At 45.4% G+C, this 16,728-nt stretch overlaps 1 protein-coding gene across 2 annotated transcripts in view; it reads right to left on the bottom strand.

Moving 5' to 3' along the window:
* Nucleotides 1-16,728, bottom strand: part of CNGB3 (cyclic nucleotide gated channel subunit beta 3) — a 312,570-nt gene that overhangs the window by 116,058 nt on the left and 179,784 nt on the right. For both annotated transcript variants that reach the window (XM_068234874.1, XM_068234873.1), the window contains exon 5: nt 471-622. In XM_068234874.1, coding sequence (XP_068090975.1) covers nt 471-622 — 152 coding nt within the window. The remainder of the gene's footprint in view (nt 1-470; nt 623-16,728) is intronic.

Below are 16,728 nucleotides of genomic sequence, written 5' to 3'. Positions count from 1 at the left end.
AAAAAAAACACATCAGGAAAACATTAGCTCTCAAAAGAGAGCTGAGGGGTGCTATTTTAGCAATAACAATCAGCCAGGAGCAAGCCAAGAGCCCAACTAATCTTTCCCTAGGAGAAAAAATCTGCAGCAGCTCTCCCTAGTCTGTCTATTTGCAGCAGGCACACGAGTGAGTGTCATGGCCAGCGAGCCTGCCTTATATAAGAGGGGGGGGGGGGGGGCTCCAGGGCTTAGTGTAGCCTGAATGGCTACAATGTGCCTGCTGACTGTTATGCAGAGGGTCAAAGTTGACCCTCATAGTGCATTATGGGGCGAATCGAACTTCAGCAAAAGTTTGCCTGGTGCAGGCGAATGCGAACCACCAAAGTTCGCCTGGAACCGTTCGCCGGCAAACCTTTCACTACATCTCTAGTTCCCTTGAAGGATAAGCAAATCTCTGGATAAATCCAACACCACTAATCGTGTGAAGTTACTTGCGATAGGACTTGTCTCTGCTGAAGAGACATCTGTATCAGCCAGCTTCTCCTTGTAGTGGCTGGTTCTCTCCCGCATTCGTCTAATGAGCTCTTGAATCTGGATTTCGGCATATTCGCTTGTAATGCTGCCATCCTCCTGTTTACGTCCGCTGTTAAATCAAAGAAAGTATTACAAAACAAATCATACAGGAATAAAACAACCGATTTCAGCAACCAAAATTGGAAATAGCTTTTAACAAAATGTTAAAGTAATACATGTGACATACATGAAGACAAATAATGTTAGCAATTAGCATCTATCAGAGTATAGGAACAGATGGACAAGCCTGGTAAGGAGGACCATGACTAAAATAGCATCTCCCAGTCTTTGGATCTTAAAGAGACTCCGTAACAAAAATTGCATCCTGTTTTTTATCATCCTACAAGTTCCAAAAGCTATTCTAATGTGTTCTGGCTTACTGCAACACTTTCTGCTATCACAGTCTCTGTAATAAATCAATGTATCTTTCCCCTGTCAGACTTGTCGGCCAGTGTCTGGAAGGCTGCCAAGTTCTTCAGTGTTGTGGTTCTGCTATGAACTCCCCCTTTCAGGCCCCTCTCTGCACACTGCCTGTGTGATATTTAGATTAGTGCAGCTTCTCTCTGCTCTCGTATCTTTTACAAGCTGGATAAAGTGTCCTCTGAGCTGGCTGGGCTTTCACATACTGAGGAAATTCAGACAAGGGCAAAGCTGTTTGCAGGAAGAAAAGAGCAGCCTGAAACTTCAGTGCATGAGAGCAGAAGGGGGAAAGAAACACACAAATGATCTCTTGAGATTCAAAAGGAAGGGTGTATACAGCCTGCTTGTGTAAGGATGTATTTTGTATGTGTGGACATACTGTACATCAACCTACTTCCTGTTTTGGTGGCCATTTTGTTTGTTTATAAACAAACTTTTTAAAACTGTTTTTAACCACTTTTAATGCGGCGGGGCGCGGCGAAATTGTGACAGAGGGTAATAGGAGATGTCCCCTAACGCACTGGTATGTTTACTTTTGTGCGATTTTAACAATACAGATTCTCTTTAAAGAGACACTGTAACAAAATGTTCAGCTTTATTTCTTCTATCCTATAAGTTCCTATACCTGTTCTAATGTGGTCTGTCTAAATGCAGCCTTTTCTAGTTGCACAGTCACTGTAATATCTCTGTTATCTAATCTAATATTCTTTCCTTTGTCAGCTTTATCGGCTCAGGCAAGAATGTGCTGCTCTGCTTGTGATAGGGAGAAGCTATACACACCCTCTCCACGCCCCCTGCAGGCTCTGTATGAGTCACAGACTGAGCTTCTCTCAGCCTATCACAAGCTGGTTAGCAGCCATGTCTTTTGTTTGTAAACACTGCCTAAAACTGGCAATTACAAGCCAGGATTGCAGCGGGGAGTGACAGAAACAGCACAGAGGGGCCCAGGAGAACATAATGAATAGAATGGTATGCTTTTTATTGTAAGAATTCTCTTTAACCACTTCCGGATCCTCGGTGCGTATATATACGCCCCTGAATCCTGACGTTTATTCCATGGAAACGGCCGCTCGTACGAGCGGCCGTTCCATGTCAGTTCACGGAGGGTGTCTCCGTGAACACCCTGCGAGCCGATCTGCTGCTCGCAGGGTAAATGTAAACACACGGGGAAGATCTTCCCCGGTGTTTACATGTATACGGCGCTGCTGCGCAGCAGCGCTGTACAGGAGATCGGTGATCCCCGGCCTCTGATTGGCCGGGGATCGCCGGCATCTGATAGGCTAAAGCCTATCCCATCAGGCGCAGGACGGAAATCCGTCCTGCGCCGCTCACAGGGGGAGGGAGAGGTAGGGAAGGGGAAGGAGGCCAGGAAGCGCTGCGGAGGGGGGCTTTGAAGAGCCCCCCCCCCCTGCAAGCAGCCGGCGGCGATCAGACCCTCCCAGCAGGACATCCCCCTAGTGGGGAAAAAAGGGGGGAAGTCTGATCGGCCTGGCTGCAACCTGATCTGTGCTGTGGGCTGGAGAGCCCACGCAGCACAGATCAGCACAAAATTTCATGGTATAGAAGTGGTTAAAGTGACACTGAAGCAAAAAAAAAAATAGTCTCATATTTTTATTTTCAGATCTTTAGCTTTTTTTTTTTGCAATTTAAATTCCATACTCTGTATTTTAAACAATGAAACAGAGCAGAGCTAATTACCCGTTGAACTTCCCTGCAGTAAAATATTATCTGAAGCTGTTTTTCACTGTTTCTTTGATGTATAAGTGCTTTAGAAAGTAGCACTGTAGCCGACCCAGGCTCAGAGAAGCTCTTTTGCATTGGTGAGGAGCTAGATGATGATTCGGGAAGGAGGCAAGTGTATATGCTGTTAAAGAGGAACTCCAGCAAAAATAATGTAATAAAAAAGTGCTTAATTTTTACAATAATTATGTATAAATGATTTAGTCAGTGTTTGCCCATTGTAAAATCTTTTAAATCCCTGATTTACATTCTGACATTTATTACATGGTGACATTTTTACTGTTGGCAGGTGTTGTAGCTGCTGCATGCTTTTTTTGGCAGTTGGAAACAGCTGTAAACAGCTATTTCCCACAATGCATCAAGGTTCACAGACAGGAAACTGCCAGGAGTACCACGGTCCTCAGAGTTGATCTACAATGAATGAAGTATGTCCACATTTTCAGATCCATTAGATCTTTTGAACCTAAGGATTTTTGTATGTCTATATAGTGTAATAACTCTATGTAAGAAAAAACCTCTTTCTATTGTTGTTTATACAGCAAACAGGCCATTATTCAGAACTCAGGCAACTGGAAGTCTCAACTAACCGGCATGCTTGAGAGATAACAGATACTTTGTTTTGGGGGTTTTTGTATGGTGTGTTTGCAGGCATTAAAATACTCACTGTGGCCTCCAGCAATGTCTTGTAGCCTTCCTGTAGCTCCTAGCGGGCTCCTACTGGCTTCTAACGTCCGTGCACGTCTCCCAACGTGTCACATGACCCGATGTGCCCGCTTCTGTGCACAGAGGGGCATTAGGAGCCCACTAGGAGCAGCAGGAAGGCCACAATATATAGCTTGCGGCCCAGTGAGTATTGTGGGGGGGTTTTGTGTTTGTTTGGCTGGTTCAAGCAACCAGCAAGCACATGTATGCAGCATCAAGCGATCCGCACTGATGCCAGATACTAGATACTTTGCTGTAAATATAACATTAATTTCATACTTAGCCTTCTAGTGTTCATTTTTGGGGAAAAGGGTAAAACAGGTTTGGGTTGTAAGTCTGATCACTTGTGGGTTGGGTGAAGTGTAGGTACAGAATCCACCACAAGTAAAATGGGTGGCTGCTTTAGTATGGATAATAGATATATAATGAGACGGCGTAACCACAAGGGTAGACTACATGAAAAGCATGTCTGGGATGTCCTTGTATTGAATGCTGGGCTGAAGACTGAACTGTATTCTTATTGCCAGCCAGATAGTAAAATAATCTGCATAATTAGAATCAAGATAAATTGTAAGTGACAGCAGAAAGCTAGAAAGACATGAACAGATTCATTATTTTTGCCTTCGTCCTCTACTATTTTGGTTCACAAAAGTATCATTATATCCATAACACTGATGGGCTTATTTAGTCAGATAATAATGTGGAAGTAATATGCAGAATTCAATAACACAGAATGCAATAACCCCTGAGGCTAAACACAACAACACACACAACAAAATCAGAATCTCAGAACTATTTTACATTCTAAAATAACCCTTTTCAGCAGCAGCAGCAGCAGCAGCAGAGTCATTTGTGAGATGCCTGGAAAGCAATATGGATTACGGGGTTATTTGGGGATTTGTAGTTGAATTTAAAGCAATTCCAAGATGGTTTAGGAGAAAAGCTGTTATAGTTTAAAATTTACCACAATCTTTGTACATTTAACCCAAGGAACTAATTGATACACATTTAATTGGCACTACTTCATAGGGATGATCAATGATATGCAAATATTCCCGAGTTCATGCAATATTATGGAAATTTTGTATCCAAATTTGAGCACCTTGAAAATGGACCAATCAAGGTTTAAATTGATTGGTCCATTTTCAAGCCGCATATATTTACATACACAATTTACGAAATGAACTCGGAAAATATGAACTCAGAACTTCCTTTCTGCTCTAAAAGATAAGCAACAGCATAATAACCTTTAAAGAAATACATTTCTTTGTTGCAGCTGATACTTCCTACTTTCATGGAAGCAAACATAGGGTTAACATCCTGTGGTTACAAATTAGCTGCTCTGCCAAGGCAACAGAGATTGCTGAGCTGACATAGCTGAGAGATCAAATTACAGTTGGGATTTGTCACATATGAGGGGGATTAGACAGGCTAAACTCTTTAAATACATTCAGGGTGCATTGCTCTATGTTTTCCTTCTGTCCTGTGCAAGAGTTTAGGTCTACTTTATGTTAGCTGAAATTGGACTAGTTACTGCAGACTGAACTTTATAATAGAGGAGTGGAAATGGTACCTATAAGAGAGCAAACACTGCAGGAAGGGCAGGAGGGAGGTACCAGGGGAAGAACAGAACCAGGGAAAAACGAGATATTCTCTGTACGTTCTTCTCAAGGGGAAATCAAAGAGAAGAATTTAAATGGTTTGATCTGGAGCCTAATTTGCAAGTCTCTGAATAGCTGATTGCAGTCATGTGCTCAAGTCTTCCTCCTACAACTTTTGCAGGTTAATCAGTAAACAGAAGAAAATATGATTGTACAGTATGTTTGCAGCAAGCCATTCAGAGACTAAAGGTTCATACACACCTACCAACTATCTGTCCAACTGTGTACCAAACTTAAGTCCCAAGCAACTTTTGTTGTGAAACAAGTTGAAACAACTAAATACAAGTATTTTGCTATTGTTCAAACAGCTGATAAGACTGATAAGAAGTCAATCCAACTGTTGGATTGACTTCTTATCAGTCTTATCAGCTTTTTGATCAATAGCAAAATACTTTTTTAAGTTGTTTCAACTTGTTTCACAACAAAAGCTGTTTGACAGTTGTGCTGCAGTTGAGCGAGTGAATGGGGCTTAACAGACAAGTTTGGCAGATAGCTGGACAGATAGTTGTTAGGTGTGTATGAGGCTGTCATTTAATAATATCAATTATGTACTTCTCCCTTGAGGAGAATTCTTGAAGAAAACATTGATCATTTCACACTGCAAACTACTTATCACTTGGAATAGGATTTGACACATTATATTGAAGCAGGTAGTTTCGGAGCTGGGTGTCGCTATAGCACTAAAGGTTCAAACACACCTACCAACTATCTCTCTGTAACGATTGGGGAATTATTTCCGTGGTCAGCGCACAAGATGCGCGCTGACACTGCGGAAATCCTCCACAAGCGTGTAATATATAGAACCCAGCTATGGTGCTATGCACCTGTAGAGGGAGATTCCCACCGGCAGATGGAGCTGTGGAGTACAGACAGACACAGCCTCTGTACTGCCACAGATGCCAGATGGGAATTGCACGAGTTGAAGCAATGTAGGGCTGGATAGCCCTCTAAGAGAGAGAGCACAGAGACAGAATAAATGTGTGTCCAATCTAGTCGCCACCCAGCGACGGTGAACACACAACAACAGAACCAAAGTGGGAACGCAATCGCAAAAGAGGCGATTGCCTGAAGTGACACAAGTCCGAGCAGGACAGAACATGAGAGTAGCAAAGGCACAGCAAACAAGAACAATAAGGAAAATAACAAACGCTAACTAAACGAGAACACCGCACTCATTCGCAACAGCGAACGCGTTTAAGCACGATCACCGCGTGTTAGGCGCCCAGTGATAAGCGTGCCACCCTAACTAACCAATGACACACAAACACGAAATAGAGAACGCGAACGCTTGCTAAACGGTTACCTCACCGAGCCTACAGCAAGCGTTCATATAAGACAAGACAGAGAGAAGGAGCAGCCAGCAGCAACCGCAGCTCTGGCCTAGACTCCCAGACAGAGTTCAGAAGGAACCACCGCTGCTACCGCTAGAGCAAATGCGATCCAAACAGACAAACAGATAGGGCTACCAGTAGCAACCGCTGCTCTGGTTAGCACCCCTGAGGCAGAATACAGAAGGAGGCACTGCCACTACCACTAGGGCGAATGCTATCCAGACAGATGAAGCAGCCAGTAGCAACCGCAGCTCTGGCCTACACTCCCAGACAGACAGAACGATTTCCTGTCGACCACCGCTGTTGACAAGACAATCGAGACAGAGAGACAGAACTAGGCAGTACAGATAATACAACCTGACTGCACTATAAGGGATGCCTAGTGCAGTCCCCAGGAATTACTCTAAGATAAACTTAGCAAACGACAGCAAGACTGACACTCTAGGAGTGTTTGCAGGAACAAACCTTCATGACCAGCAAAGGACTCTAAGAGAACATGGTATTTATTCTGCAAGCCTTCAAAGGAGGCAACTAGGCAATTTGCATGACAAGTATATGCAAATTCCTCAGCAGCAGAGCAGGTCTGAAACTTGCAAAGTAAAGACAGGTCTCTTTTCCAGAGACCTGCAGCCCTCAGACTTAAAGGGATACTGTAGGGGGGTCGGGGGAAAATGAGCTGAACTTACCCGGGGCTTCTAATGGTCCCCCGCAGACATCCTGTGTTGGCGCAGCCACTCACCGATGCTCCGGCCCCGCCTCCAGTTCACTTCTGGAATTTCTGACTTTAAAGTCAGAAAACCACTGCGCCTGCACGCCCGTGTCCTCGCTCCCGCTGATGTCACCAAGAGTGTACTGCGCAGACACAGACCATACTGGGCCTGCGCAGTGCGCTCTTGATGACATCAGCGGGATCGAGGACACGGCAACGCAGGCGCAGTGGTTTTCAGACTTTAAAGTCTGAAATTCCAGAAGTGAACCGGAGGCGGGGCCGGAGCATCGGTGAGTGGCTGCGCCAACACAGGATGTCTGCGGGGGACCGTTAGAAGCCCTGGGTAAGTTCAACTCATTTTCCCCTGACCCCCCTACAGTATCCCTTTGAGGAATGGACAAACAGCTGTCTGCCCGTGCAGACAGCTGAGCAGATCGTTACACTCTCCAACTATCTGCCAAACATGTCTGTTAAGCCCCATTCACAAGCTTAACAGCGGTTTTTTATGCAGCACAATTGTCAAACAGCTTTTGTTGTGAAACAAGTTGAAACAACTAAAAAAAAGTATTTTGCTATTGTTCAAAAAGCTGATAAGACTGATAAGAAGTCAATCCAACAGTTGGATTGACATCTTATCAGTCTTATCAACTGTTTGAACAATAGCAAAATACTTTTTTTTAGTTGTTTCAACTTGTTTCACAACAAAAGTTGTATGGGGCTTAAGTTTGGTACATAGTTGGACAGATAGTTGGTAGGTGTGTATGAACCCTATTGTTCAAGGGTAATTCATCGCCAGACTTCAAATTACTTCTTCCTCCAAATTGCTTCGACTCAGAGGGGGAATAGTATTTAACACCCCCAGGAATTTGAGTGGAGCAGGGTGAGCCATCATTCGGCTTACCCTGTGCCCAACTACATTATGATCTGTACACCATTATATCATTATACAGTATGTGTTTACATTTGTATTTTATATTTAGCATTGTTCTGTTACAGTGCTATTTGTAAACACCTCTCTGCATATAGTATACACATTTGCAGAGCAACTTTACCTGGTAATTAGCAGCTGAGCACTGCTGCAGCCATAACGCACTCTTTTTAACCCACATGTCCCCAAACGCTTAAATGCCTGCTTAAAGAGGTTCAACCATTCAGTGCTGGCTGGACTTCCCATTCTCCAGCTGCCACGCCTCTATCCCATCCCCTTCCCACTCAGTCTTCCCCACTGGAGACAGGCTGATGGGACAGTTATAGAGAGCTGGATGAGAGGGCTGGATGGGTGGTGTAGGAGAGCAGTTATCTGTTTGGCTGAGTTGCCCATCCAGTTTCCTGTGCTTCTTCTGCACTGTTATGACGTTAGTCCATCTCCTATTGGGACACTGAGGAGGTTTGATGGACAAAAGTCGGTTCGGTTGGGTGGGCGAAGAGTGATCCCAAGTTCACACCATGATTTGCAGGTTCGCAAACTCGCATGTCCACACTATCTTGCGAGTTCGCTGTTTGGCTGGTAAACCACACCACAAAAAGTTTGCCCAGCACTTGTTAGCAGGGCCAGATTTCTGGGAAGGCCACAAAGGCCCGGGCCTCGGGTGGCTGCAGCCCGTGGGGGGTGGCTTGGCATGGATGAGGGGTTCAAGGAGTAAGAGAAGTAGAATTTCCGGGCACCAGATGAATATGCAAGTCAAGTTTAATTAGCTCCCGACACCTTCAAACAATACATGCATCAAATCTTGGCCTTACAGCCGTTTCGCAGGATAAACCTGCTTCTTCAGAGGCAGCAGTTACCTGCTGCCTCTGAAGAAGCAGGTTTATCCTGCACAATGGCTGTAAGGCCAAGATTTGATGCATGTATTGTTTGAAGGTGCTAATCGGGAGCTAATTAAATTTGACTTGCATATTCATCTGGTGCCAGGAAATTCTACTTGTTTTACTCCTTGATGTATATACCTACCGGTGGCACAGTTGTTTTTTGCACCTGAAGCTCCTGAGCTGCCAAGTCAGCATCTAGTGCCGATTATCCCTCCTCTTCTTACAAAATGGATGAGGGGTTTCTGCATATGGAGGAGGAGACTGAAAATGATGAACAACACATGGAAAAAGCGGTGCTGCTGCCCAAAAGAGCTGTACATGAAAGAGAAAATCTGCTGTTGATGGACATTACATATGGATGAGGGGACTGCACATGGAATTGGGGGGCACTGCTGCAAAAAGTATAGATCCAGCCATGCTAGTCAGGAATCACTTGAGGTACAGTCATACATGGTGGGTGGGGATACTTTGATTAGTAATTAGTGACTGTCAGTTTTTGGTGCTTGCACCCAGGGCCGGCCCTAGAATTTTTGCCGCCTGAGGCAAAATTGGAAAAAATCGCTGCCGCCCCCCCAGCCGTGGGTGGGTGCGGGGGGGGGGGGGGGGGGGCGCCGAGCTGGAGGGGTAGCGGGCAGAAAGGGGGTATTGGCCTAGCGATGGGGAGGGGGGGGTCGGACCCCCCCTCCCTCGCCTGGGTCCCCCGATCTGCGCTGCTCCTCCAGCGTTAAACCAGCGTGCATATCATTAAGAGGCAACGGGCCGGGGAATCACTCACCTCTTCCGCGTTCCATCGTGCGTTCAACTGACGTCACTTCCTGCAAGGCCGTCCACTTACAATACAGTGGGCGGCGTTGCCGGAAGTGACGTCAGTGGAGCACACGATGGAACGCGGAAGAGGTGAGTGATTTCCCCGCCCGTTGCCTCTTAATGATATGCACGCTGGTTTAACGCTGGAGGAGCAGCGCTGATCGGGGGACCCAGGCGGGGGAGGGGGGGTCCGACCCCCCTCCCCACCGCTAGGCCCAATACCCCCTTTCTGCCAGCTACCCCTCCAGCTCGGCGGGCGGCCCCCAGTATCCAAGGACAGGCGGGTGCCGCCCCCCAGATCTGCCGCCTGAGGCAAATGTTTCACCCCGCCTCATGAGCGGGCCGGCCCTGCTTGCACCTTTACATGAAATTAATAAATCCACCTCCCTGTGCACTCAGTAAAACAGGAATAGACTTCACATACATATATTACTTGTTATGACTATAAGACTTCTGTATATGCCATCCCCGCCACTTAATAAATATGAGCTCCTATGATATTGCTGAACTGTAGTGATGGTGGAATCATCTATCGTGCTCTTAAGTTTACGCCAGGGTGAAGAAACAACACTAAACACAGCTGTAAGTGCCCGAACGTGGTGTGAAGTGCCAGCATCAAAATGAATGAAAATGCCATATGCCATGTAGAGGAGATTAAATGCAGAACGGCTCTCTATCTAGAACGAGATCCTCCTTTAGGAAAATGTTTGGAGTACATGATAGCATGGGAATAATTTTCTAATAAAACTCGCAGGCACTTGTACGATCAGAAAAGGCACTTGTTGTAATCTCATACATAATGCAGCGATCAGGAGAAAATAGAACAATACTCTAAGGTGCTCTGGCACATTTTCCGAGCTATCCACTCTGTTCAGTATTTTACTCCAGACAGACAGCGTAAGAAAAGTGAATCTCGAGTGTGAAGAATTGAGGGCTTTTTCTTGTCATAACTTGACAAGAAAGTTATGACATTTTTTCATTTTATCCTTCTAAGGTGTCTCCTGCAAGATTATTTGGAATTCAAACTTAGATAACGGTTCCAGACACAGATCTGAAGGTGGCCACACATCAGGCGACTTGGCGGGCAATCGACCATCCGATTCATTTATTCTAGGCTGAAATTGGTCACAAAAATTGATTGGACATGCAAGATGTCAGGCCGACTTGCTCGATGAGGTGCATGGTGGTAACAGGGTGCGATATTGGGGAGCGAACAAGACGGAACCCCAGTGCTGCCCCCCCCTAGTGTAAGATGTGCCCCGTGCAGTATACCTTACCTGTCGGTGTCTGCCGCTGGCTTCGTGCTCCATCCACATACATGCGCCCCATGTAGTTACCAGCATATACAAGGGCACGTGTGTGACGTCACAGGAACCCACATGTACACCAACAACCACCAGACACTGACAGGTAAAGTATTCTGAACGGAACATGGTGGTGGTGGTGGTGCGGGGTTACACTAGGGGGACAGGTGGGCGGCGAGGGGGGCATCACTAGGCCTGATTCCTGAAGGTTTCATGCTGAAATTGATCGGGAATCAGCCTGAGGTTTAATGCACCAACAGATCTCTCTCTGATCAGATTAGATCAGAGAGAGATCTGTCTCTTGGTCGATCTGCCCATACATTGTCTGATGTATGGGCACCACTTTAAGTGCATCATATGATATCTTAGTAAGCAAAAATGTCATTTTTCTGTCAAATAACACTTCTGTCACTAAAGAGAGGCACCTCTGGAGGAGTCCACAGGCCCTTCCAGAAGAACAGAAAAAGCACACAGAGACCCCAGGAGCCCTATATATTGTAGTATTTAAAAACACCAGGACAATTCCATACAAGTGAATGTATGGTACTCACAAGCGTGGCTGCAATACTCACAACCACTGTCCTCACTCGGGTTCTTGAGTCTGCTTTGGACCGGATGGGCCGTGTTCAACAGTAAAATCCTAAAAGGTTCAAGAGGAACTTATAACTTAGGCCGGATTTATACTTTTGTGATCCCCACTTTTTGTGTTGCAGTGCCCTTCCTATACCATGTGCAGCCGTCTCTTCCATGTGTATCATCCACGTACAGCAGCCCTTTTCATGAAACAGCATCTGTTTCCTGTCTCATGTGTTGATCCCCATTTTCAGCCTCCCTCCTCTTTCATATGTAGTAACCTCTCTTTTATGTCCAAGTACCCATTGGCCTGCAGCCGCCCAAAGCCTGGGCCTTTCTGGCCTTTCCAGCAATTATGAATATAACTCCCCAAAACAAAAGGAGTACATGGTAAATTGGAAGGAAGAGGCATCCCCAAAAATATATACGGTAGGATAGTCAAAATCTTTCTAAAGGATAGGAGAATTTGCTTACCTTAAAGTATACATACAACTTGCATTAGCAAAGAAGTTTTTTTTCTTTTTTAAGTGCTTAGGTTGTTGTAACTACAGGGGGCAAGAGGGGGCAGCCAATTTTCTTCAGGCAATAAGGACAAGAGACCACAACAGCTATGCCACTTTATGTAGCAGTGCGCTCACATTGTTAACAATAAAGCACTACTGCTCTTTCCTCCACAACTATTTTGTAATACGTTTAGAAACCACTAGGGGCATAACAATAGCCCCTGCATGGGATGCAGCTGCAGGGGGCCCTTAGGGGGAGAAGCCTGAGGGGGGCCCCTGGCTCTGGGGCCCACCAGGGCCATTTTTAGGGGCAGGAGCACTGGCGCATTTAGTCGGGGGCTACCGATGTTTGGAATACCCCCTTGAGACTCCTGTACCTTTAAAAAAAATTCCCTGAAATTGCTGAAGCGGGCAAGCTGGTAAATATACAGATGCTTGCCTCCTGCAGGGTCTGTGGGAAAAACTCAGCTCTCCCACCATTGTAAAGACTGATGTGGACAGCTACATAAGGTATTTCACAGGTTGAAACGTTTTTGACAGCCCTAGACTCCAGGAGGGCAGCTTTCTGACTTGTGTCAGAGGCTAGCAGGGACAGGAGAAACATTACAGGCAAGTAGCCTCTGTGTGATGTGGGACTGCAATACAGATAAGCTCTCTGCTCTATCTCAGTCTCTCCACTCCTCCTCTCTCTCTCATTCACTCTTGTTTTCCCCCTTCCCCTAGTGCTGGCTGGATGTTTCTGTGCTGCCATGAATTGCACCTTTGTGACCAAAAGTGTGTCTTCTGATATGAACATTCAATGTGGAGATATGTTTTCTTTCTATGCTGTGTTGTAAAGTTAGGTGTTAAAAGGCCCAGCACAACTGCAAGGGTTTGTTTGTCTATTCATTGCTGAAGATACTATTTAGATGGTAGTTGGTATTTGGTATTGTTTTAGGGCAGACAACACCCCACATAATGACAGACAGCACCACACATAATGCCTGCAATGCAGGTAGCATGAAAGTCTATAGACTTTCATGTTACCATTCACACTACAGTTTGCGTTACCGTGTGCTGCGTTGTAACTTAGCCGGGAACATCATCGCACACGATATATGCATTGTCGTCATGCATTTTTTTTAATAGAATGGAAGCTGCCGACCTATGCGATTTAGCACATTGCAATGCATGTATGAAATTGCGTTCATGCATGCGTTGCCTAGTGTGAATGAGCCCTTTGTATCACTTTGAAAGTTTTGTAAAACAAAAAAGATATTGCAGTTTTAGAGCAGGTGCAGAGACGAGCAACAAAATTGATATCGGGGATGGAAGGTCTCGCTTACCAAGAAAGGTTAGATAAACTGGGTTTATTTAGTCTAGAGAAAAGACGCCTTAGAGGGGATCTAATTAACATGTATAAATACATCAGAGGGCAATATAATAGCTTGGCGGATGAGCTTTTTGCCCCTAGGCCTTCTCAAAGGACTAGAGGACATGATCTGCACATGGAGGCAAAATGTTTTGGCCATTTATTTAGGAAAGGGTTCTTTACAGTAAGAGTGATTAAGATGTGGAATGCATTGCCACAAGAAGTCGTTATGGCAAACTCTATACCTGCATTTAAAGGGGGCTTAGATGCTTTCCTTGCGTTGAAAGACATCCATGGCTACAATTACTAGGTAATGCCTAATGATGTTGATCCAGGGATTTTATCTGATTGCCATCTGGAGTCGGGAAGGAATTTTTCCCTTTAGGGGCTAATTGGACCATGCCTTGTAAGGGTTTTTCGCCTTCCTCTAGATCAACTGGGATATGTGAGGGAGCAGGCTGGTGTTGTACTTTATACTGGTTGAACTCGATAGACGTATGTCTTTTTTCAACCAAAATAACTATGTAACTATGTAACTATGTAAAAACTGGGTACTAGCTGTTCCTTTTACAAAGGAACAGGTCTTTTGGTGCCAAATTCTATTGTCCCTTTTCAAGCCTTGGAACTGATGCACTGATCTATATACTGACAATATATGTACCCTTCTACTTGAATTGGTTTGTGAGACTACAAATTTGTTTCTATCCTCTGAATTGATATGTAGCTTATTTACAGATGCTAATGTTATTATTATTATTTAGTATTTATATAGCGCCGACATCTTCCGCAGATGCATATATCCCTGCATCATATGGCTAGCGCTTTCGCTATGTGACACTATGGGCTTGATTCACAAAGCAGTGCTAACCTACTTAGCACGTCTAAAGTCTTTAGACGCGCTAACCAGGGTGCTAAGTAGGTTAGCACCGGATTTCTCAATCAGATCGCGCGTTAACTTTGTGCGCAAAGTTTTACGCGCGCAAAGTTTAACGCGCGCTAAGTCCCATAGGCTTTAATGGGCACTTCGCGCGGAGCGCCCTGCGCTCTGTGCAGTACGCGCGTAAAGTTTTATGCACATAAAGTTTTGCGCGCGTAAAGTTTTATGCGCGAAAAGCTTGTTTAGACGTGCTAAGGGGGTTTTCACAGGCGTGCTAACAGTTAGCACCGCTTTGTGAATCAAGCCCTATGTGGCATATTCCACTGAATTGTCCAAACTAAGTCTATCTCCCGTTCCTCTCTCTCGAGTTGTTCCAGCGCTGTCCCCCATTCACATTTGCTGCTTCCAGAAGCCCTCAGAAACACTCATGTCCTTGAGTACTTCCAAAGATAGGCAGCTCCGTGATATATGGAGCCACCTGTCTTCAGAAGCACTCGGGGACATAAGTGCTTCTGGACCTTTCAGGAATCCCCCCCCCCCTTAAAAATCCTGCATTTGGCCCTGAGGAGGGGGTGCAGCGCAGGAAGGAGGAGAAACAGGCACAAACAGCCAGGCTCCCCCCGCCTCACCTCGGGCTACCATCAGTGCTCCCCCCTCCAGCAACAACAGCTTGGGGGGGGGGGCATCCAAAGTTTTGCAGGGGGGCCCAGTGATTTCTAGTTATGCCCTTAGAAACCACTACAGCGTTGTAGACAATGTATGTGCTAGGGGTTGAGTAAATACCATGGGACAACAAGCTAGATAGAAAAAAAAAAGCATGATACTTCCTCTATAACAGCTGCTCGGGATCCATAACAAAACGTGTATGTTACAGAAAGAAAATTACTTTTTTATTTAGATCATCAGTTCAGCACAATTTACGAAACACTCAGTTCCTTCACTAAAAACTCCACAATTATCTGTAGGAATCCCAACACCTCATTTCTCTGTCTTCACTAGGAAATTGCAAGCTTTGAAAATTTCTTCCGCAGAGAGTTCACCTCATTTGCCCTACAGTCTGGTGTGTGGACAAAGTGCGTATTTACTGCAAAAATGTTCCCAATGCGGTCTTTTATGTAGTACATCTGGGCCTCCTGTGTGTACAGAGTGACAGCTGTCTCTGCATCAGAACAACTGCAGAGGGCACAAGAGGAAGTGTATACGAAAGATAACAGCATGCTGTCATAACGATCTCCTCCCCCCCCCCCCCAAAAAAAAAGCCACCAAAAGCGGAAGTGGTATAGAGTTAAGAGCATGAAAATGACCCCGCTCCATCAAGGCTTCTAGTCAGGAAGCAAACTGCAGCCTTTTCTTAGCAACTATTTCCACAGAAGGAACTGGTTAGGTTCTCTGCTGTTCAAGGATGGTGCGTGCCCAGGGCACCAGCATGAGAATATCAAGACTACAACACAGGGAAGGAACTATGACGAGAAGCTTGTGTCACCACCAGGGGCGTAACTAGAAATCCCCGGGCCCCCCTGCAAAAAAAAAATCCGCCCCCCCCCCCCTCCCTAGGGCCCGCTCAGGGACTTTTTGGGGGCAGGAGGGGTCACAACATAAGAGGAGAGCATGGCCACAGATCGGTGGGGAGGGGGGACATTCCCCCCCCTCACCTCGGGCTCTCCTCTCAGTGCTCCCCCTCCTGCAATAATTAGTGGCAGCGGGCGGGGCGGCGGTAGACTGAATACATACCGCCTTAGAGCCGGAGGTCTCCGATCTCTAAGAGCTTCATGCTACTTCCTGTTTACACAGGAAGTAACATGAAGCACTTACTAATGGGAGACCTCCGGCGCTAAGGAGGTATGTATTCAGTCTACCGCCGCCCGCCCGATTTTTCCAGCATGTCCGATCAGATTTTTCTCGAAAAAATGGTATAATCGTTTGAATTTCTTGATCGAAAAAAAAATATTTTCAACTTTCATTCAATTCGATCATTTAGATCGAATAAATGGAAAAATCAAACGTTTTTATTGTATCGTGTATGGGCAACATAATGATTTAATCTTTTTCATCCAATTTTACCAAATCTATGTAACATAAAGATACATTGAGTGAATATATTGAATGGATCATTTAGGCAGTCCCTCCTATGACATACAAATGGTAAGATTGGATAAAAAAGATTGGATCATAAATGGCCACCATTAGTCACAACACTGCGGCCTGTATGGAGTTGCTGAGCTCTGACTCAAATGGAACAACTCACTGATCTGCAGATACTCAGCTCCCAGGATTTCCAATACTCTGTACAAAAGCACTCCCTGGAAAGGATCTATACAAAGATGCTGGGCTGCCTTTGCACACTGTTTTGGTAGTTGGACTGAGGAACTACCTTTCAGTACATGGTTCT

Source organism: Hyperolius riggenbachi, chromosome 5 (genome assembly GCF_040937935.1).
Source record: "Hyperolius riggenbachi isolate aHypRig1 chromosome 5, aHypRig1.pri, whole genome shotgun sequence".
NCBI lineage: Eukaryota > Metazoa > Chordata > Amphibia > Anura > Hyperoliidae > Hyperolius > Hyperolius riggenbachi.
This window is presented reverse-complemented; position numbering and strand designations above follow the sequence as displayed.